At 39.1% G+C, this 24,353-nt stretch overlaps 1 protein-coding gene across 2 annotated transcripts in view; it reads left to right on the top strand.

Moving 5' to 3' along the window:
• Positions 1–24,353, top strand: part of gramd1b (GRAM domain containing 1B) — a 122,875-nt gene that overhangs the window by 16,761 nt on the left and 81,761 nt on the right. For both annotated transcript variants that reach the window (XM_031905706.1, XM_031905707.1), the window contains exon 2: positions 9,469–9,679. In XM_031905706.1, coding sequence (XP_031761566.1) covers positions 9,566–9,679 — 114 coding nt within the window. In that variant the 5' untranslated portion in view covers positions 9,469–9,565. The remainder of the gene's footprint in view (positions 1–9,468; positions 9,680–24,353) is intronic.

The raw sequence follows: 24,353 nt of genomic DNA on the forward strand, positions 1-24,353 counted from the left end.
AGAATAACTTGTGCAGCTGAGCAGTTGTTTAGTACAGCAGGCTACACTGCTGGGGTCACTGACTCACACAGTAAGGACTGAATGGGCAGATCAGCTAATGTGTCCTTGTTTTAGGAGGCAGGGCTATCATCACAAACTGTCTTTGAAACTGGAAGCCAATTCATATTAGACATTCATGGCCCATGTGTCACACTGAAAATTACTAAATATTGCTTTTCAGAGCCCTGGCAGTGACAAGTCCCCCATGGTTGTTCACCCTGTACACTTATTATGGCTACCCAGGCAGGAGGTAGTATTTGTGTTCCTTTGAAGCTTTAATGGTAAAAAGAAAGGATCTTACTACATTTTTTTCATTTTATTATATAAAGCTGATGCACGCTATCTCTCTCTTTGTAATGCCATTCACTTCCCACAACTCTGCTCCAAGCTAATGCCTGCTGATGCTTGTGAGTGCAATATTTGTCCTGGCCACTGTCCCTGGAATCCAGCTGTTGACTGTTTATGAATGCAGTATTTACTGGTAATAGCCAAAGGGCAAGGTAGCATAGTTCAGTTAAAATGAGTGGGCAACAGGAAAATAAATCCCCCTGTTATAGAGATGGAAACCACAGTGCTGTGTTTTGAGAAATATTTTAAATATGTCATTTGTATAGAAAAAATAGTTTGGCAGGAAATGAATGCATCAAAGTTGACTCTTTCTACAGTCTGTTGCTTAAGGGCGAAGACACACGGGGCGATTAGTTGCTGCAACAAATTAGCCATGTTTACCAACTTTACCACTATATTATTTGCTGTTATGAGGAGCAATACAAACCTCCCTTGTAAAACATATTGAATGTCTGACCTCCAGTGGCCACATTTTCAGGAAAAATAGTACTATTGCAGTAGATCAGATTTTCTCTGCATTTTCATGCCAAAATCTGCTCAGTGTGTGCACCAACAGGCTGATCTTGTGCCTATAAGTGTACACACATACAAGGTATTGAAGGCAATGTATCAGCTTTTCTCAACTTGCGTGTATAAGCCAGAGGAGAAAATGCCCATGTACCATTACCTAGAATTAAGCTAGAATTTATTTAAAAAAAAAAAAAAAGAAAGCACTAATTATGTTAGCTCAAAAGTTATTTATGGTATAAGCACCATTTAAAATTTTGAAAGTAGCTTTATAAATATGTCCATTTAGCCTAACTATACGTTCCATTTTTGTGAGTATGATGCATGTACAGCTTCATTGTGTGGCTACCAATGGTCACAATGATAGATCCCGTGTCTTAATGCACAATATTTGCCACTTTTTGCTAATGTAGGAATCCCCAGATTTGGGCCCCTTAGGTGGGTTCCCATTTAGACAGGCACTAGAGGGTGGCCTTATGGATTTGGATGCCTAAAGGTGGTCCTAGATGTTTATGTGGTAAAAGGGAGTTTCCCTGCAAGTTAACAGCAACCAATAAATGGCGGTGTGCTAAAAGTATAAAAGGGGATGACTCCCATGTTCAGCAGGTTTTCTAGCCTGGAACCTCCCTCTGTAAGAGGTGTACACCAGCCTAGTGTTCTAGGTAGTAGAGTATTGTAATAGATCACTCTAGGAGTGACAGGCAGGGTATTTAGACGGGCAGAGATCGCCCCACCAGAAGCAAGAGGGGCTAAGACCCCCCCAGCACTCATGGCTGGAGTTCAGGGCATGTAGTAGCTAGTTAGGTGACCAGACCGGGAGATTCCTAATCAAGAGTACTTAGGCGTGAGTACCGGGGTGAGTCCTTGAGGAGGGTCAGTCTGGCGTGAGTACCGGGGAGAGCCCTAAGAGAGGGTCTCTTGGCGAGAGTACCGGGGGGAGCTCCTAGATAGGATCACCTGGCGGGAGTACCGTGAGTAGCCCTTTGAGAGAGCAGTTAAAGGTGAAGTGTCACCGTAACTATTCATGCACTGTAACCTGGAAGTTCTGCCTGCACTCAAATAATAAAGCAAGTTCATCTGGTTCATCATTTTAACTGGTGTCTTGACTATTTATACACAGAGGATCCTCAACTGCTTGGTAAGCAGCTACCCCAAGGGAGGGGCAAGGTACTGGGAGTTGCAGGGAGCCCCTGTCTAAGGAGGACATTACAGAGTTATAGTTCTACCTATACCTACCCTGGGTGGAGGCACGCCATTCAGAAAAGTAAACCTGTTCCCCCATAGTAAGCGGGGCTCAGGGCTCAGCGCCAACAGCATTAGCAGTAGCAGCACTGTCACAAAAGTGGGCTACACTAATGCCAAAACCACTGCAGATATGTGCAAATTAGGTTCCATAACGTGGCTCCAATTATTTACTTTGTGCATTAAGCCTAGTCATGTTGTTTAACCCTTTAAGTGCCAGCTGAATTTGGCATTTCAGTTCCCCCCAGTGCCAGACGTTTTTTAAGCATTTTGTAATCATTCACTTTAACAATGTTTTTTGGTAGGAAAACCTCCATGAAACTAGGGAAATTATATATCGTTTTTTTTAATCACTAATTGGGCTTCGATATACACACTGAATTTTATAACTTTTGTGGAGATATGATGTGTATTTTGGGTGAAATATGTAAAAAAAAAAAATAAAATTATGAAACATTTCTGTATATTTTGAGTTTTTTTTCCATAGAAAAGTTGATTTTACACACATTTTTTTGTTGTTTGTAAAAGCCCTGATACTCCCAAGTCCAACAATACCAAATATGTGGTGGTAACCCACTGTTCCTGTCCAGAAGTAACCCCCAAACTAAAGCAGTACAAAGTGGAAAAGCGCTTGTAACAGTTGATGCAGCATAACTTATATGTAAATCTAAAATATCCCCTCATGTTTGGTATTTTTAGAAACTGCAGACCTTCAGGTTTCTAGGTGCAATCTAGTTTTCACTCAAAAGCCAAATACTTTTTGTCAGTGCATTGTGAAATTTAGAGCTTTTTTTTGCATTTTTGTTTTTTTTCTAAAACGTATACTTGGACGCAAGATCAAATGGGGCAATGCATAAGAGCAATTACAAAAAAAATTGGGGGGCTGCACTCTATGTGCACTACCTGCAGTTTTTCAGTGTTAACCCCCCTACCTGTGAAATAACCCCCACAAACTATTTCACCTTCAGCTATTCAAAGACACCACTCTTCTCTTTCTACATGGAAAATTGTGGCCGCAGTCCCTTGCAGAAATCAGAACTTTGGTCAGAAATCAAGGAAAAACCAGATACAAACCTAGATTTTTCCACAAAATCTCCATGGCAACCACCAAAAACTTACTAAACATCAATCTGCAAGTTTCCCTGAATAAAACGATATCCCATATGTATGGGTGCACATAAAGACGTGGCCACCAAATGTCCCCAAACAGGGGCAATGCATTATGTGCACTACCTTCAGCACCCAATAGTAATAGAAAAGTTAAAATGCAATAAAATAATTAAAAAACAGAAATAAATTATAAAAACGCCAAAAAAACACAAAAATGCAACCAAATAAATCAAATAATTATAGAACAAGATCAGAAACAACGTTTTATTGAAAAAAAAGACTGCCAAAGAAAGCAAAGAAAGAAAGAAAAGAAAATAAAGAAAAAAAAAAAAGTGTAAGTGTGTGTGTAAGTGTATGTGTGTGCTTGGCAAAGTTTTCTGTAAGTGTGTATGTGTGCAAAAGTGTGATAATGAGAAAGACAGAATAAGAAATAGAAAATTTTTTTTTTAGACAGTTTAGAAATAAGCAAAATAAACAGTGGTGTAGAGTTGTAGTTCAGCTCACCCATGGCAGGCAGGCGATCAGGGGCGACCAATCCATCAGGAAGGCAGGGGGGGGGGGCTCCAGCAGTCACACCTGGCAGGCAGGAGAGGAGGAGGCGACGGAAGGGGGGGTGCTATTTAAAGGGACAGCAGTGGACACCTCATCATCGCGTGCCCACTGCTGTCATTGGCTGGGGGACCGGATCGGTGAGTATGTCCTTCAGTGCTCGTTGCCTAGGGGGTTGTGGGGGGTTTACAAGCGATGCGCTGCTTTAAAAGCGAGCGCAGCGGTACCCAGGATGTAGAATCTACGTCCTGTGGCACTTAAAGGGTTAAAGAAAAGTCTTGTGGAAGGGATGTAAGCGCATGTACCCAGCTGCTTTTCCTGCTTTTAGCCATTACAATATGTGCAGAAGAACTGAATTCCAGTCTCAGAAAGTTTTCATTGACTGCAATCAAACACACAAATAAAAATTTCGAAAGAAATATTACTAAATAGAAGTTATATTATTTGACTTCTGTTAATCCCCTTCTATCTATTGTTCCCATGAATGCGGCATGCATAGGTAGTGTTATATAAATAAAAATATACATACATGCATACATAAAAAGTAACAACTAACGGCACACAGCTTGCTTGCTCTTCAGTACAAAGTTTCTAGGAATGTACATTGGCCTATTGCAGTGCATCAGGGCCAACTGTCAGCAGTAAAACAGTTGACCCATGTTAAGAATGGTCATATCATGCTTCTGTACATTGTATTTATTCCTCTAATTCTTAAAATTGCACAATAGTAGCTCTCTACTCATGAATAGAAAATGCAGAAAAGGTATCAGTAGATAATGGTGGAAAAGAGAAGAGTGAGAAAAGCATACATATATACACAGTATATATTTTTGAATGCAACCTGGGATACATAGAGCAGCTGTGAGTTAGGGAGGAGGGGTGCTCTGAGTGGCAGATCCCTCCCAGTGCTATCGCTTATACTGAACTGCAGAAGAATAGGAGAGAAACAGCAGAAAAAAGGCATCTTAACCCCACCAGACCTTCAAATGTTCTCCCTTTTCCCCATATGTTAGAGGGGCACTGAGATGGAACTGGAGGTGAGTAGCCCTCCTGCCTGCTCACTGCTCTCCCTCCCCCTGCTGCTTTCTCTGCATGAATGAATGGACCAAGCAATGCTGCTGGCTCATCCTCTCATGGCTGCCAGGTTAGTGCTTCAGCTTCTGGGCGACTGTGTGGCTGACTGTGGATGTGTCTGCCTGTGACCTTGTAAGTATGTATGCATGTGCCTGTCTTTATCCGATGTTGTGGTAATTAACATCTGCTACTGCAGTAGTTGATGAGGACATTTTCTAGCACGTTGTAGAATCCATGCTGTGTGCTGCTGGTACTGCAATGGAACATATTTAGATGCAGAGTTAAAGCAACCCCCTTTTTTGATGTGGCATGGATGGGGCGCAAACAAAAGGCTGTGGCTTTTCCCAGTCAAATAGTGTGGATGCTTAAATTACCAGTGCGTCATGCTATTGTATCTGCAGTATTTGTAGCAGAATATATATGTGTTGGAGCATGAACATTTTACATAATGCACAGCCTGCATACAGATTAATGTAGTACTGTGCACTTGCTTTTATCCGTAAGTGACGAAAATATAAGAACTTGACATTGTTGCCAGCTAACTGCTAAATATCAGTCAGCTAAATATCAGTGTGTTTACAAAATATACAGGGTGTGTCTTTCTTGTATCTCTCTTTGCGTTGTATATGAAAGCAAACTACATTATAGTATAACTGTGGCCCTATACATCATTATATTCATAGGCACTATTGAAAATAGGCTTTTTTTTCTATGTGAGCTCCCTAGAGTATAGCTTAGAGAACAGGTGATGCAGCAAGATCTTTACTTTCTTGTTCTCTTCACCCCCTGTTATTATCATATCCCCAGAGACAGAGACATTAAGCCACCCCAGAACTTTCAAGACTATAAGGCAAACAGCTATAATTGGAGGACTGAGAATGGGCACCTGTTTCTGAAGGCAAGGACATATTACTCTTTTGATGTGGTACATTTACAAAATACAATGCAAAACAACGGTCGAATTCATGTGTCTGGAGGTCACATGGAAAATATGATTGGATCAGCATATATCAACGTGGTTAGAATCTGCAATAAACAAATTGGCTCCTATATGATTGGTGTGTGAGAATACCGACTTTCCTGGCAGTGCATTTTGAAGATTAAAGCATATGCTGTAATTCATGATAAAGCAACTCTAGGATGATTTCATTGAAGAATGGATCTGTTTAGCCTGGCTGTTTGTTTGTTTGTTTAATAGAAGGAATATGCATCTGTATAAGTAACCTGTACAACAGAATAGAGTAACATTGATTTCTTACAGAGAAGGCAAATGGTAGCTAAAAAGTTTCTTCTGGTGGACTATCAACTATAAGGGAATATTTTATGTCAAGCATTACAGCACAAACTTCCTGTGGTTCAACATGATGAAAATAATGGTACCAAGCAACTTTTCGTCTTAGGTTGTATTTGGTGTAGAATGGGTACTACACAGTTGTTCTCGATACAGATAAACCATTACCGGGTAGGGCATGATGTTGGTGTAGAAGCAAGCTATATAGGTTTTTCATACATTAGCATTGTTAATCCTTTGCAGCAAAGGAGAAACAGATTTTTTTTCTACTTTTCATTCTCTCTTCTTTTTTGGATTTATATTAATTAGTGTCTTGACCCTTACTGGCATTGGACAGCAAAATTTTGTAAGGGTTAGCTCAATGCTGACGTAGTGAGCATATAACTGCATATAACTTATGTACCAAACATTCAGTGCTGAACATTATAATGCAATTGGTGGAGTCCTTGGACAAGGCCCATAAAAAATTGTGGATCACACCTTTCCTGCATTCTTCAGTTGGACAGAAGTTGGTTTGATAAAGGAGGGCAAACTTTTAATAGACAATATGCCCTGGGGCTGACTATGTATTGTCATGATGACCAAGTCCTACCTTCTAATGCATAACCTTCTACCAGGCAAAAGAATATCAACACAATTTTTTTGGAAAAACTGTCATGTCTAAAGTGCTTTCCCTTTCTCCATATTGGTTGTTTCTCCAAACAAGTATATCTCTGTTTACAATATACCAAACATATAGCTTGACCAAATTTCTATTTTGTTATTCTTTGGGAAAGATGTGGGCATGACAACTACATTTAGTTGGTGCCAATAAAAGGATCAATACTGCAAATCCCAGCTGACAAGAGTTGCTACTCCTACCTGATTTCCAAGTCTCTAGCTGGCAATAAAAACCCATAGCCACTTGCTCAGAATGCAGCGGTCATTACTCTTTACTGGTCATAAGGGAAATAAGCTATATATAGCATGCTGCATTCGTGACTCAGAAGACATGTAAGAATTAGGCATTTCTAGTCATAATTTTCCTTTAAAAAATAACATTATTGCTACCTGTTTTATTTTTGTTTTCCAAGTTTGCAATGCATGAGAGGCACTTTTAGATCTTAATCAAACAGGAGATGCATGATCACTTTTACAGTAAAAGCTAGTGGATTCTGAACCTACAGAAGGCAGCTTCAGAATAACAACACCTAAGGAAAGACAGACATAGGAGGTATGATAGGTAAGACAATAAAGGAAAAGAGGGGGTAAGATCAGATTAACAAGAATGAGATGGTTGAGATATGAAATATTACTAGCAGAGAATGAACATTTGTTTATGAAGACTTTATAAAAAGAAAAACAATATTTAGTTAGAATGAGGCAAGGATAGTAAATGTAACATTTTTAAAAGGTAAGTGGATTGAGAGTGGCCTAAAATGTCCTGTTTTTTTTCATTTTCAAATGTTGTATGCATCCACTTAAAGCAATCTCCATCTCTCTCATATTCCCTTGTGGCAATTCTACTACTAGTCATTTTCTTTGGGCAGCTCTTGTACCCAATACTCCATGTAGCGGAGATGACATTCACCTAGATGACATTGACTCCTCCTTACACTTCCTTTCTTCCTATCTATATCTTCCTTTAATTTCTTATATTATAAATAACCAGACTTGATAAATTTGCCATTTTGCACTTACAGGGGCACTAAAAAAATGTTTTACTGAGCTTATGCACTAGGCAGAAGATATACATTCTGGATGGTCTTTTCACTTCTGATGTTGATTGCTCTCCAGTTGCTTCTGCCCTAGCATTCAAGTGCAAAGTGACAGAGCCAAGCACTTCATAGATAATTCAGCCTCTCTGTAGTGAAGCAGGTTGTTCTCTAAATTATGTTCAACTTCAGTAGCATGACATAAGGTTTATTTAGTCCTAATCCTATTCCTGTAAGTACTTTTTAACCAAAATGAAAACCACCAAAACAGAACGAAATTCAGTGTTTATTTGGCCTACTGGGATTACATTGTATTCCCTCTGTTCACACTACAAGTTGCAAAGCAACAGAAGAACAAGTGATACAGAATAGTATAGTGTATAGTGTCATATAGTATAGTGTGTAGTGTCTATAGTGTCACTTTTGTTATTAATGAGTTTCTCAACTCACTTGCTATATATAAGAGCTCTGTTATAAGAGCAATATCATCGAATAACGATAGGGTTTTCTTTTGTATAAAACCTAAAACCAGGCTTAAAGTGTCATATACAGCCTGTATTGTGACCAATAAACAAGATGGGAAGTAGAAATAGGGATCCAAAAAGATATCTGTTAACACTTATGTTGCACAAATCAGTAACTATTTACTATTTAATTTTAATAACTCTACATGCAACTGCATTTTTGCTATATTTCTTTATTTAACTTTGTTGTGCCTTGTTTGTTACAAAACTTGTAGCTGAAGCATTCTTCTCTTTTGATCTAATAACTTTTCACTTGCTTTGAGTTTTTCTACAATGGAATGATCAATTGTGGCAGTCAAAGGTTTGCTGCCAGATAATAACTGTGGAGCTGCCTTTTAAGCTACAGAAAACAAGGTTGCCATGAAATGATTTGCTATAAGAGACATTTCTTTATATTATATATTACCACAGGTTTACTGAAAACTGCATAGGGCACAAATAACAGACAGGGAGTAGAAATAAAAAGGCATTAATCCATCACTTGGTACAGGTATGGAACCCATTATCCAGAATGCTCGGGACCAAGGGTATTCCGGATAAGGGGTCTTTCCGTAATTTGGATCTCCATACCTTAAGTCTGCTAAAAAATCAATAAAACATTAATTAACCCCAATAGGATTGTTTTGCATCCAATAAGGATTATTTATATCTTATTTGGGATCAATTACAAGGTACTGTTTTATTACTACAGAGAAAAAGGAAATCAGTTTTAAAATTCTGAATTATTTGATTAAAATGGAGTCTATGGGAGACGGGCTTTCCGTAATTCGGAGCTTTCTGGATAACGGGTTTCCGGATAAGGGGTCCGATACCTGTACTTTATTGCTATTATGCACATTTTCAATAACACCATTAAGGCATGGGGAAAGGACTAAAACACATTTATTTCTATGATATTTTCCCATAAGATATATTCACTCTTAAAATCTTATGTTTTTATCTGTTTCCCCCGACCCTGATGCTGTGTGCCTATGATCCAGTTTTTACTTTAGGTATTGTTGGTTTTAGTTGTTGCACATTTCAACTAACAAAGATATTGACCTTAATATAGAGAATATTATTGAAAATTCTCTTTTTTTTCTCCCCCCAGCACGGCAAGTAACTCAAATCGAAGTTCTCCTGCTTGCTCCCCCATTCTGCGAAAGCGCTCCCGCTCACCAACACCCCAGCAAAGTGAGGGAGAAATCATGGTGGAGAAGAGCTCAGATCATTCTTCAGACAAATCTCCTCCTACACCAGAACCTGGTGTGCAACGAAGTGGATCGTCTCAGTCTGGACGTAGCAGTGGCAAAAATTCAAAGGTATGTTAGCTTGTTTTATTTTGTCATTACACTTCCCCCACCCCTTGTAGCTAAAATAGACTAGCTAAAATAGATTACCTACATATGCTTAGTAATATACAGAATAAAAGCAATAGGATCTAGGTTTATAATAATAGATATGGATGTACATTTTGTTTGCATAGCTTGCATAGCTGTCAACTGTAAAAAAAGCTGCTCACTCTGTAGGTTTGACCTTTAAAATCCCCCTCCATGTTCTTTCGTATAACACTATATTTTGGTGGCTTTATTCTTCCTTCATGTTATTGACTCCCAATGCATTCTGCTTTAGAGGTTAGGTATAATGTTTCTGTGGAAAGATGCAAAGAAAGCATGCATTGTGCTCTGAAGTCATATCAGATATCATTAAAAACCTGGTTTGGCAAATATATTATTTTGTCCCTATGAGTTATTTATCAGAGTTTATATTATTAAACATGTTGGGACTGACAGCTAATAGATACTAACGAGATAAATTCATTGTCCCTCCAAAGTTTAGAGAGACAGAATACAAGTTGCCTCAGAACAGATTTAAATGAAACTGCCTGCAATACTGATACAGAATGTATACTGTGCAGATAAGGAAGTGTGCAGCTCAAAGAAACATTGTTTAAAAATAGAAGTATGTGATTATATAATATCAAATAAACATTTATTATAAAATGGCGGATTTTAATTGAAATGCCTATTTTTATAATGCATTTTTTATATAATAAAATGTATCTCCCTATAATGCCTTTGAGTATAGGAGTTCCCTAGTAGCTACATCCCTGATTACAGTACAGGTATGGGATCCGTTATCCGGAAACCCATTATCCAGAAAGCTCTGAATTACGGAAAGGCCATCTCCCATAGACTCCATTATAAGCAAATAATTCTAATTTTTAAAAATGATTTCCTTTTTCTCTGTAGTAGTAATAAAACAGTACCTTGTACTTGATCCAAACTAAGATATAATTAATCCTTATTAAAGGCAAAACAGTTCTATTGGGTTTAATTATGTTAAAATTATTTTTAGCAGACTTAAGCCACAGAGATCCAAATTAGGGGAAAGATCCCTTATCTGGAAAGCCCCAGGTCCTGAGCATTCTGGATAATAGGTCCCATACCTGTATCTGCAAATAATCTGCCTTTTTTAAACCAGCTTTTATGTTTATCACAATAAAAGATATACAGCAGTTAGAGCATGTCTGCTTGGATTTGTGCATAATCAGGTGATTGTCATTGAGCTTAGATATCATAGTGTTTTATTAATTTAATTAAATTAATTTATTTAATTTGTTGTTTATCAGTGCTGTATTGCATTCAAATGACCGTGGTATTCACCTTCCTTTGTATCCATATGTGGCATTCATTTGTCATGAGGTGAACATTTCTTGTATTATCTTTGAATAGTTCAGTGGCAAGAGGCATTTGTAATGTAATGTCAACTGTGGGTGCTGGGATGAAATGAGCTTATTGTTGTGCCAGATTTATGTGCATCTTAAGCTGTAGCGGTCAGTCCAAAATATTTATCATGGGCTTAAATCAACAGACAGTATATGTTGATGCAACTTTTATGTAGACATAAAAAAACCCACACTGGAAACTGACTCTTTCAGCTGGTACAGGTATAGGACCTGTTATCCAAAATGCTCGGGACTTGGGGCTTTCCGGATAAGTGATCTTTCTGTAATTTGGATCTCCATACCTTGTCTACTAAAAAAGAATTTAAACATAATGTAAACCCAATAGGATTGTTTAGCCTCCAATAAGGATTAATTATATCTTAGTTGTGATCAAGTAAAATTAGAATTATTTGCTTATAATGGAGTCTATGGGAGATGGCCTTTTTCTGTAATTCGGAACTTTCTGGATAATGGGTTTCCAGATAAGGGATCCTATACCTGTACCGCAGCCTTTATCAAAGTACCAGCCAAAACATTAGTTCTGTGCCATTTAATAAGCTTCTTTAACTATCCTTAAGTCCTGTGTGTGCGGATTCTGATCGCCGAATGCCTACATAGAGATTTTTGAGAACTGCACCCAGGTGCTATAGCCTCTAGTAATGTGAATGCCGACCCATTTTCTCTGATATGTGCCTATGCTTGTAGTTTACCTGGAAATTAGATGAAAAATAAATCAATAAGCTGTCAAGGTTTATGTTTTCAAATATGGTATAAAATTTTTTCTGAATAAAAATTGTTTGCTATCCATAGATGTTTAAAAAATAATAGTAATAATAATAGAGCTTGACAGTTTGAAACTGTATTATGGCACTTTTGGTTCATATTGTTATTTAACCTAGTATGAAAAGATAGGTACTGTGATACAATATTCAGAAATGTGTTATATAATTACTAAACTGTGCTGGTCTATTTACAGAAGTAACTTAAACCCAATCTTTTTCTACTTCTATATATCAGGTTTAATTAGATTATCTGTTTACTACACTTCTAAACTGAGGTTTTCCAGTGAAAGATGTCACTATACACAAAAGGAATATGAAATTAAATATAATCATGGGCTTCTATTGTAGTGGGCTAAAATTTTTAATGTGCTAAATATATATAAAAGCAAAATGTCTCAAAAAAAAAATCTGGGGTCTCTGATCTCATATGCAATTAGTCAATGTTAACCACCCCTATGCTGTGTTAGAATATAAGGATTCTGTTAAAAGTGAGCTGAAAGACAGATGAGGGCGTTAAAACGTGCGCTATTTATAGCATGCGTTAAAATTTTATTGTGTCTAATTTTTCGCATCTTAACGCACGATTCACTAAAAGCATACTTGCGTTAATTTAGACACGATGCTGCTTGCGTTATTTAAGTCGCGAAGACTATTTTCGTGCGGTATATGACGGAACACACGCTAATCAACGAATCGTGCACAAATAGTTGCCGCGTGCGAAAAAACGCACGCCATATTAGCTATACACGGCATTACTTTCGTAAAACTACTTTTATGAAAATGACCATTTCCCTGCAAACTGGAGGCTGCATCACTCTAGGGCCAACACAGACTTGAATAAATCCCACTGCAAAGTCCATATTTTATTACCAAAAGCTCATTAACTGTACTTTTCTATAATTACTGCCTGCCTCAAGTAGGTGTTAATTTTCGCACAGACAAATGCGATATTTAGCACGTGTTTGTGAATCATGCGTTAGTATTATTTTGGCACAAAATTTAACGCACGCGATATGCAACTTAACGCATGCGTTAATACTTTAGCAAATCGCATGTTTTTTTCGCATCAAATTTAACGCAAAAAAGTGCGATAAAAACTTAACGACCTTTAGTGAATCAACCCTTTAGTGTTTGTCCTAAAATACATTTCAGCTTTTTAAACTCTCTTGATCTGTATTTCACAATATATTTATACGATTAGATGTGTGATATGGCTTTTCACACACAAATTAAAAAGGGTAAAATGAAAAACCAATATTTTATGCAGTCAGACTCATTTTCAACAAATATTATTGTCAGGCAAGTTATTCTTTGTTTTCAGATCTACCAGCAGTACAAGTTTTGAGGATGACATGTTGATGCTTTAGCCACTTAGTGATTTTGACAGTTCAAACACGGCTTAAGACAGAACCACCTGTGCTTCTATGAGGATATACTTATTAGAACTATAACACATGCTTGTAAGACAATTGTGTAAAAAAAGAATGCTGTAAATGTTTTTAAAAGAACTGTTAGGTTAGGGTAAGTAAATACACCCTTAAGGTGGTGGTGATATATATATGTGTGCGTGTGCGTGTGGCCCAGCAACAAAACCTGGATACTCCTACAAATAAAATAAACAGGGACAAGAACCATGCTCACAGGATTTAAAAAATTACAAAAAAAAATGTAAATGTAAGAAAAAAAGAAAATAACACTTTTTCATCTGTATTTACATATTTGTTTGGCATTTCTGTAAATCATGTATATAAATCAAATATATATATAGCAATAAATATTCTGTGTCCTCAAGGTCCTTTTGAGGACTGAAACGTCGGCCACGGAATTTTTATTGCTGAATACCTAAAATTTGGCTGTGCACCCCGCAAAGCTACAAGCTTTCGAGTGCAGACACTACAAGGACTGATATATCTATCTATCTATCTATCTATCTATCTATATATATATATATATATATATATATATATATATATATATATATATATACATATATATATATGTAGAACATATACAGGCAAAAATAATAAAATATATGTTCTGCTTATTTTAAGAAATAGGGGGAAATAAAGGCAAGGTACACATTGCAAAACTAAAACACTAATTTTTTCCTTTGTAAAGAGAGATTCATTTAAAAAAATCATGGCTTCACTGAAATAGGCTCTTTTATAGGCTTTTAGGCTACTGAGAAGCAGTTGCAAAATATATTGTTAGATTCAGAAATTTTAAAAAACAGCAGAAGGGAGATGTTTTCTTGTACACTGTGTTAGAACAACTAGTATATTGTTGTTTTTTTTCTGCCATGCTTGTGATCTTAACTATTCATAAACAACACCTCCCATCATCCTCAGGGAGCTGCAATTGTGCTATATCTGGGTAGCTCTGCGTCATGCTATGATGGTGACTATACCATTTAAAGAGTTAAATCTTACAAGCAATGGAGTGATAGTATTAGTCATGTTACTTTGGATTTAGCATAGTTAAGTAGGTATTTACTGAATGGGCTATGCTATAATGAACGGATAATTGCCAGGCTCCATATGGAAGCTTATTTGCTATGTTAACTGTATTTGCTTGATTTTGCTTTTAGTTTACGGCAATTGTTCTGAAAAGCTTTGAGCCAGTTTAACAAGTAGCTTGTATTTTTGCTGAATTTTTTTTAAAAAGCCCTGGAATTAGGGTTTATTTATTATTTGACTGCAGTATTTACTAATACAAGGATATAATGACAAAGTGCTGATCTTTATTTGTAAAGTACTAATACAACAGACCTTGTTAACCTAATTATTTTATTCCCCTATAATTTACATATATAAAAAAATCATGAGAATAAAAAGTATTTTTGTAACTGTAACCAAACAACTTTATTTTACATTGTTTCAAAAGTATTGTGTCACCAATGCACTGGTGCCAACAGCTGTCTATGAACTCTTCAAATGACAAATAGTGCTTGAGTGCCCAAATCAATTTATTGGCAGATTCTCTAGCTCCATGCTACATAACAAGGGATCCGAATGACCAGCAGCCAGATTACACTGGTTTATATTCAGAGATTGGCAGAATCAGGTGCAACCTTGATTAAGTAAAAAGGAAAGAGTTAAGGCAGGAGTAAGCTGGGCTGGGGGGTGAACAAAAACAGGGATGTGATGTCAGAAAAAGAAGCATTCACTTACTTATTTTCTGAGCACCCTCCCTTCCTATTTTTGCATATTTTGCAAAAATGTAAGGATTTTTCATCTTTATGTTCTCATATTATCTTTTAATAATATATTGATTATGTTTTCCTGAATGCATTGGTATATTGTGGTTTTTGTATCTTTATACAGTATAAACTTGAGAGTTAGCATTGTATTAATTCTTGTTATCTACGATTGTTTGATCCAGGTCCGATCGCCGTAGAGGTCAGGAAGGATTTTTTCCCTCTTGAGGCTAAACTGCCACAGGCTTCAGGTTGGGTTTTTTGCCTTCCTCTGGATCGAAACAGTGGATATATGATAATGTATTTTAAGTTTTGTTTTAAGTTTTTATTGTCATAGCAGTGATAGGATCTTGCCGGAGTACTCTCCTGTGACTGCAGGGTGGACTGATAGATATAGACGCTACTACTGCTTGTGCTAGGTGACAGCCTGCTTGGATTTTCTATCATCGAGACACTGAAGATTCATGACTTCTCTCACGGTGGGAGTAGTAGCTCCTGCTGATAGTAGAGTTTGGGGCCATTCTCTCTGTAGGCAGAGGCAGTCCAATATTCAGTGGTGGATATAATGACATAGTGCTGATCTTAAGTCTTCAGTGAGGAACGGCAGATCATTTTAGTGATCACTTACGGAATTCTGGCTTTGAATATTGTCTTGGGGTGAGACTGGCAAGGTCCTATTTATTGATAAAATGTGAATAAATGCTGTGGCCATTTTACCCCATCTCTGTCTCCTGGTGTTTTTATTAAGGAATGTAACAAGGGGGCCAGTGGGTCGGCTCAAGGCGAAAGGTCAATTGAGGAGTCCCCTTGTCAAGAGTCTTTAGGGCGTGTAAATGAAAATGCCTGACTATACTGATGAGCTCATGTATTTATAGAGCCCATCAAAAAGAAGAAACCTTTATTGGATCATCTAATTATGATTTAGACTTACTTTTTAACTTTATTCTACATTTTTTAATTGAAACCCTTAATGCAAGGTTGCCAATGTTTGTGGTTCCTTGCCAGTAGTTTTGAGAACAAGCACAGACAATTTTAGACTAATTATACTGATATCTATAAAAGGCTGATCCAGGTTGTTCAGATGGCACAGAATTCTAAGATTTAAATAGGACTGTGTTGAAAAGCAAGTGTTGGCAAATGTTATTAGCCAGGGTAGATGATTCAAAACAAAGCTTAGACAAAGCCCAGTTTGCTATGAATAGCACAATACTAATTTTTACCATCATTTTTACTGGTAGGAGTTTGTTAAAAGAAGCGTTAACCAGTGGCGTAGCGTGGGCTTTCGTCGCCTGGGGCCGACTGGAAATTTGCCGCCCCTCTATTTAGTTATTCTTAAAAAAAATCGACAAAATAAAAAAAGCAGCATTAAATTTTTTTTTTTTTTTTATTGAATTTGAAATGCGGTGCGCATGTCATAATTGTCAAAAGTGGATTCAGCTGTGCGTCCATGGCTGCCCATGGTGGCAGGGCCGCCATCAGAAATCACGGGGCCCCTCCCATCAGTACAGGACACACAGACATAAAAAGTATTAGGGTCACCCTACCACAGTGCCCCCTAACACTATGCTGGCCAGGCCCCCCTAACGCTATTCTGGCCACGGTCCCCCCATACAACTGCCCCATAGACAGTACCCCCATACACAGTGCCCCCCACACACATTGCCTCCAATTGCCCATAGAAAGTGCCCCAATTTCCCCATAGACAGTGCCTCCAATTGCCCCATACACAGTGTCCCCATAGACAGCCCCCTCCACACAGTGCCCCCAATTGCCCTTAGACAGTGCCCCCAATAGGAAGTGCCCCCATACACAGTGCCCCAATTTCCCCATACACAGTTCCCCCATAGACAGTACCCCCCAAAGACCTTGCCCCCCCCCCACAGAAAGTGCCCCCATACACAGTGCCCCAATTGCCCCATACACAGTTCCCCCAATAGAAAGTGCCCCCATAAACAGTGCCCCCAATTGCCCCATACAAAGTGCCCCCAATAGGAAGTGCCCCCATACACAGTGCCCCAATTGCCCCATACACAGTGTCCCCATAGACAATACCCCCCAAAGACCTTGCCCCCCAATAGAAAGTGCCCTCATACACAGAGCCCCAATTGCCCCATACACAGTGCCCCCAATAGGAAGTGCCCCCATACACAATACCCCACAAAGACCTGGCCCCCCCATGGAAAGTGCCCCAATTTCCCCATAGACAGTAGCCCCCACACAGTGCCCCCAATTTCCCCCATAGTACATACCCCCAACAGACCATCGGCGGCGGCTCCTTCTCTCTTACAGGCAACAGGCGCTTCTATAAGGTTGCGCCTCGTCGCTGACGTGTGACGTCATACGCACGGGCGCAACCTTATAAAAGCGCCTGTTGCCTGTAAGAGAGAAGGAGCCACCGCCGCCCCTTCTGATACGCCGCCCGGGGCCATGGCCCCCTCAGCACCCCCCTCGCTACGCCACTGGCGTTAACACTACATTACTATTTATATAGCACCAAAATAAGGGCCCGTACTCATTACCGTTTGTGTGTTTCCCTGTGATGTGTTCCTCTGCATTCAACCGCAGGGGAGCGCACAAAAAACACAAGCTATTCTTCTGTACAAACCTGTACTCACACAAGTACTGAATGCAGGTGGGACTCAACTTGCTGTGCTCCATGTGCTTTGGGCATTTACATGCACCTGTGTGAGTATGGGCGCATTAGGAAAAAGAGGGTGCGTTTGTTTCTGCGCTTCCCTGGCTTTATTTATATTAATGTTAAAATGATGGTTGGTGATTGGTGATCCAAATTATGGATAGATTTTTTATCCGGGTACCAAGAATTCTGGATATAGACCTGTATCAATATGTTGCAAAAATGTAATGGAAGCATAAGGTGTTATACATATAAAAATACACTCAATAAAAACCTAATATGCCCCAAGTGAGCCAAAACAGATTACAGTATCCACAGTAACAGAAAACTCAAGTTTCAAAACAAAGCACCAGAAATCAGCATAGTTTAGAATGCAGTGCCAAGGGCCCCTAACAGTAAACTGATCATAGAAAACCATATATTTACAAACAATTCAGAATGGGTACAGAGGTACTTGAAAGTTTGTGTACCCTTTGAAATTTTCTATATTTTTATAGAACACCTAGTATTTTATTATGCTCGAAAGTGGGTATATTGGAGAATGCATTGTGGTTCTGGAGCTGCTTAGTTATACTAATATGTAAAGAAAATTGTTTATTTTTATTTTCAACGCTGGAGCTTGGAACTAGACATGGTAAAAAGTATTTGGAGTGGGGCGCATGCGCGTCATGGACTGAGCAGGACGCACTTTACCTGAGCTCCGGTTCACATTCGCCTACAACCTGCCCATACTCAACTAATTCGCAAATCTCAGAACGCAGGTTAAAGAGTGAGCTACCTACAACTATGGGAAAGAAAAAAATCAAAGAAACAGCGGGAACGATGTCACCCTTTGTCAACAAATACTCGTCAACGGATAAACACATAACTTCCCAAGATGGCGGCGAGGAGGAAGATGCGCCAGCACGATCTCCAAACTCCCCTACTACTGCGTCAGAAAGTGACAGTAACAGCCCGTTCGGCCCAACGAAACAGGTACAAAGCCTAGAGCCGCACTCTACACTAGACACCTCTAATCCAGTTACAGAAACTGTTCTAACCCAGCATCTAGCTACCTTACGTAATACACTGATCGCCACCATTACAGATGCAGTAGCACAAGCACTAACCAGTGTCAAAGCAGAACTTACAGAACTGGGAGACAGAACTGAGAAAGTAGAGAGTGTAGTAGATGATCTAATAACGGGCCAAAACAACATGATAGAAGAAAACAAAACCTTGCGGGCAGAATTAAACCAAATTAAACTACTATGTGAGGACCTGGAAAATAGAAACCGCCGGTGCAATATACGGATAAGAGGTGTACCCGAATCCGTTAAACAACCAGACCTAAAAGCTTACCTGCGAAATCTATTTTCAACATTGGTCCCCAAATTACCACCAGAAGCATGGCGCTTAGACAGAGCGCACAGAGCTCTAGGAGCCTCACAAGCAAACTCAAAACTACCGAAAGACGTAATTACAAAACTACAATACTTTGAGAGTAAAGACAGAGTAATGACTGCTACCAGGATGCGGCAAATGATTGAGCATCAGGGAGCCACGCTACAACTAACGACATCTCCTCCATCACACTGGCTAAAAGACGGGCATTACGCCCACTTACTCAACAACTCAGGGACAACAAGATCCACTATAGGTGGGGATACCCCTTTCAGATTATTGCTGACAAAGAAGGCAGACAATATACATTGACTGATACCTCTCAAAGCGACCGCTTGCTAACAACACTGGGCATAGCGGAGAGAAGGCCCTCCAAACCCCCTCCATCCTCTCCCAGATACAACACAATGCAACCCATCTGGGAAAAATCTACTGTGAAAAAGACGACACATGCAAACAAGCCTACATCCCCAACAGAGAATGGAAACCCATATGACCTATTGGCAGCCTGAAACAGAAAACCAGTATTTCTAACACCATAATTCTTCAGGACCAACTTCACCGACCAATGGAAAAGAACCGGATAAAGCTCAGGATATATCCGACATCTTGTAACAACCAGGACTCTCACGCGACCCTCAATCACTAAAGACTGTGGTTACCAAACCCCACATATATCCCAGGGAAGGAGCCCTAAAGCGACGAGACTAACAAACCTAACGCATCAAAGCTTACGTATAACACATCAAACATGAGACCCTCTCCCCTACCACAGGAGTGGCTACAGAGCGAGATGAGTATAAAGATGCCTAACTGTTCACTAAACTCTTGTTTTAATGTTTTGCTGTTGATGTTCATTATTATGCTATGACTTACTTTATAAGAAAATCGGTACAAAATGTTTATAGTACAAAGACAAACATAACTGTAAATCATAAACTTTGCATTGCCAAAAAGGGTATCCGCATCAAACCAGGTCCAACCGACTCCACCTCTTTTGCCAAAAATACAAACAAACACTATAGATATACAATTACCAGTATACATGGTTAAATTACTATCCCTAAATGTAAAGGGATCGAACTCCCCGATTAAAAGGAAACTAATATTAACGGAGCTTAAAAAACAACACGCAGATATTGCTCTCCTTCAAGAGACGCACCATGCAAACGATGAAGTATGGAGACTCCGAGATAGAAATTATCCTCGCTACTTTTATGCCTCAAACAGAACAAAAAAAGCAGGAGTTGCGATATTATTTCACAAAACTTCCACATTCCAACTTAGGCGAAAAGAGGTGGACCCGAATGGCCGATATATTATACTAGAAGGTACCTTGGAGGGAGTCCAAATAGTAATAGCCAACCTATATGCCCCAAATGTTAGACAGATTCATTTCTTACAAAAGGTACTTAATAAGGTAGCCACATACCAAAACCAAAAGGTTATATTGGGCGGAGACTTTAATATGGCCCTCTCTCAGCTAAGAGATACTATGAGGCCCCACTCAACCCTACCCAATAAAGAGGCAACCCTCTGCTCCCAAAACTTTAGAAAATTGATAAGGAAAGCCTTACTCTTAGATATATGGAGGATCAAACATCCAACCCAGAAACAGTATACCTTTTATTCACACCCACACAAAACATTTAGCCATATAGACTACTTTTTTATATCACCCAAGCTAAGCCTACAGAATCTAAAGGAGCATATCGACCAAATCACGTGGTCAGATCATGCCCCAATTCTACTAACTATTCCACTACAAATAAACCATAGATTAACAAATTGCTGGAGACTTAACAAATCACTATTAGCCCAACAAGCACTCACCGAAAAAATTAAAGAATACTTTTTACTAAATAAAGAAACTACACTAGATACAGCTATATTATGGGAAGCACACAAAGCCTGCATCAGGGGGGAACTCATCTCACTAGCGAGTGCAGTTAAGAAAAACAGGAACAAAATTTTACAAGAACAAAAAAACCTCCTCCAACACTTAGAATACAAACACTCTCAAAGACCAACAAAACACCTTTTGCTAGATATTATCCAAACACGAAATAAAATAAGGGAAACCAATTTCTCCAAGACAGTAAACTCCCCACCCTAAGCATAGAAGAACTAAAAGCCTTAAATACAATAACGGAAGAGGAAATAACAGAAGTGATCAAACACCTACCCTCCAACAAAACCCCCGGTCCAGACGGTCTGACATACAAATACTATACACTATTTATAAAAGAATTGCTTCCTGCCATGCTAGACCTCCATAACGGATACCTGCAAGGGACACCTATACATAAAGAGACCTTGAAATCATACATTACCGTAATCCCAAAGGAAGGAAAAGATCCTTCTTTATGTGCAAATTACAGACCCATTTCCCTCATAAATTCAGATCTAAAAATTTTCACAAAGGCAAACAGATTAAACTTAATTTTACCGCGATTAATCCACCTAGATCTAGTGGGCTTTGTGAAACATAGACAACCCGGGGACAATACACGACGGGTTATAAATCTCATTGACAGCCTAAGTAGAAAAGGAGAGGAAGCTTTAATATTAAGCTTAGACGCCGAAAAGGCATTCGACCATCTGGACTGGGGCTTTATGTTTGCCACCCTGGAGGCCATGAAATTTCAAGGACCATTCCTGCAAGCACTTAGAGCACTATACTCTTGCCCAACAGCGATAGTTAAGACAGCAGGGCTTCTCTCACAGCCACTCCCTTTAACAAATGGGACACGGCAGGGATGCCCGCTATCCTCGCTTCTATTTGTTCTTTGCATAGAACCCCTAGCGGCCCAAATACGACAGAACCCAAACATAAAGGGAGTGACAATAAAAAAAAGGAATATAAAATATGCCTATATGCAGACGATGTCCTCCTAACAATAACCAAACCACTAGTGTCCCTACCAAATTTACACCAAATAATAACCACATAAGGACAACTTTCAGGTTAAAAAATCAATAACAACAAGACAGAAGCCCTCCCATTACATATCCCAGCTCCGAGAGTAAAACTATTACAACTCAACTTTAACTACAATTGGAGAAAAGACACATTGAAATACCTATGCATCCACCTTACATCCAACTATGATACTCTCTATAAATATAACTTTAGTCCAATGTGGAAACGCCTGACCACAGAACTCAACACATGGCACGACTACAATCTCTCCTGGTTTGGTAGAGTGGCAGCAATAAAGATGAATTTACTCCCCAGGCTACTATACCTTTTCTAAACCCTGCCAATACCAGTACCAAAATTAGCACTTAAACACTTTCAAAGCAAATGCCTTAAATTCATGTGGGGGAGAAAGAGACAGAGAATACGGGTACATACAGTGGTGTGAAAAACTATTTGCCCCCTTCCTGATTTCTTATTCTTTTGCATGTTTGTCACACAAAATGTTTCTGATCATCAAACACATTTAACTATTAGTCAAAGATAACACAAGTAAACACAAAATGCAGTTTTTAAATGAGGGTTTTTATTATTTAGGGAGAAAAAAAATCCAAACCTACATGGCCCTGTGTGAAAAAGTAATTGCCCCCTGAACCTAATAACTGGTTGGGCCACCCTTAGCAGCAATAACTGCAATCAAGCGTTTGCGATAACTTGCAACGAATCTTTTACAGCGCTCTGGAGGAATTTTGGCCCACTCATCTTTGCAGAATTGTTGTAATTCAGCTTTATTTGAGGGTTTTCTAGCATGAACCGCCTTTTTAAGGTCATGCCACAACATCTCAATAGGATTCACGTCAGGACTTTGACTAGGCCACTCCAAAGTCTTCATTTTGTTTTTCTTCAGCTATTCAGAGGTGGATTTGCTGGTGTGTTTTGGGTCATTGTCCTGCTGCAGCACCCAAGATCGCTTCAGCTTGAGTTGACGAACAGATGGCCGGACATTCTCCTTCAGGATTTTTTGGTAGACAGTAGAATTCATGGTTCCATCTATCACAGCAAGCCTTCCAGGTCCTGAAGCAGCAAAACAACCCCAGACCATCACACTACCACCACCATATTTTACTGTTGGTATGATGTTCTTTTTCTGAAATGCTGTGTTACTTTTACGCCAGATGTAACGGGACACGCACCTTCCAAAAAGTTCAACTTTTGTCTCGTCGGTCCACAAGGTATTTTCCCAAAAGTCTTGGCAATCATTGAGATGTTTTTTAGCAAAATTGACACGAGCCATAATGTTCTTTTTGCTTAAAAGTGGTTTGCGCCTTGGAAATCTGCCATGCAGGCCGTTTTTGCCCAGTCTCTTTCTTATGGTGGAGTCGTGAACACTGACCTTAATTGAGGCAAGTGAGGCCTGCAGTTCTTTAGATGTTGTCCTGGGGTCTTTTGTGGCCTCTCGGATGAGTTGTCTCTGCGCTCTTGGGGTAATTTTGGTCGGCTGGCCACTCCTGGGAACGTTCACCACTGTTCCATGTTTTTGCCATTTGTGGATAATGGCTCTCACTGTGGTTCGCTGGAGTCCCAAAGCTTTAGAAATGGCTTTATAACCTTTACCAGACTGATAGATCTCAATTACTTTTGTTCTCATTTGTTCCTCAATTTCTTTGGATCTTGGCATGATGTCTAGCTTTTGAGGTGCTTTTGGGCTACTTCTCTGTGTCAGGTAGCTCCTATTTAAGTGATTTCTTGATTGAAACAGGTGTGGCAGTAATCAGGCCTGGGGGTGACTACACAAATTGATATTGAAATTGAAAATTGAAATTGATAAACCACAGTTAAGTTATTTTTTAACAAGGGGGGCAATCACTTTTTCACACAGGGCCATGTAGATTTGGAGTTTTTTTTCTCCCTTAATAACGTAAACCTTCATTTAAAAACTGCATTTTGTGTTCAATTATGTTATCTTTGACTAATAGTTAACGGTTTTTGATGAGCAGAAACATTTTGTGTGACAAACATGCAAAAGAATAAGAAATCAGGAAGGGGGCAAATAGTTTTTCACACCACTGTACACTACAGGCAAAACGTACACAAGGGGGCATAGGATTCCTCAACTTTTATAAATACTACCTAGCCTCACACCTCAGACAAAAAGTCTACTGGAACCAAAAAATGGTATACACTAAGTGGGCCAAAATAGAAATGTTGCAGCTAGACCCAATTCACCCCGCAGCCTTATTATGGTCTGAGGACTTGAAATGGGATACAGGACCCCTATCTAAGCCAGCACAATTTAATCTCAAACTTTGGCTCTCCAAAGACAATTTACTAAAACTCAACCCTACAACATCT

The sequence above is a fragment of the Xenopus tropicalis genome, chromosome 7, assembly GCF_000004195.4.
Source record: "Xenopus tropicalis strain Nigerian chromosome 7, UCB_Xtro_10.0, whole genome shotgun sequence".
NCBI classification, from domain to species: Eukaryota; Metazoa; Chordata; class Amphibia; order Anura; family Pipidae; genus Xenopus; species Xenopus tropicalis.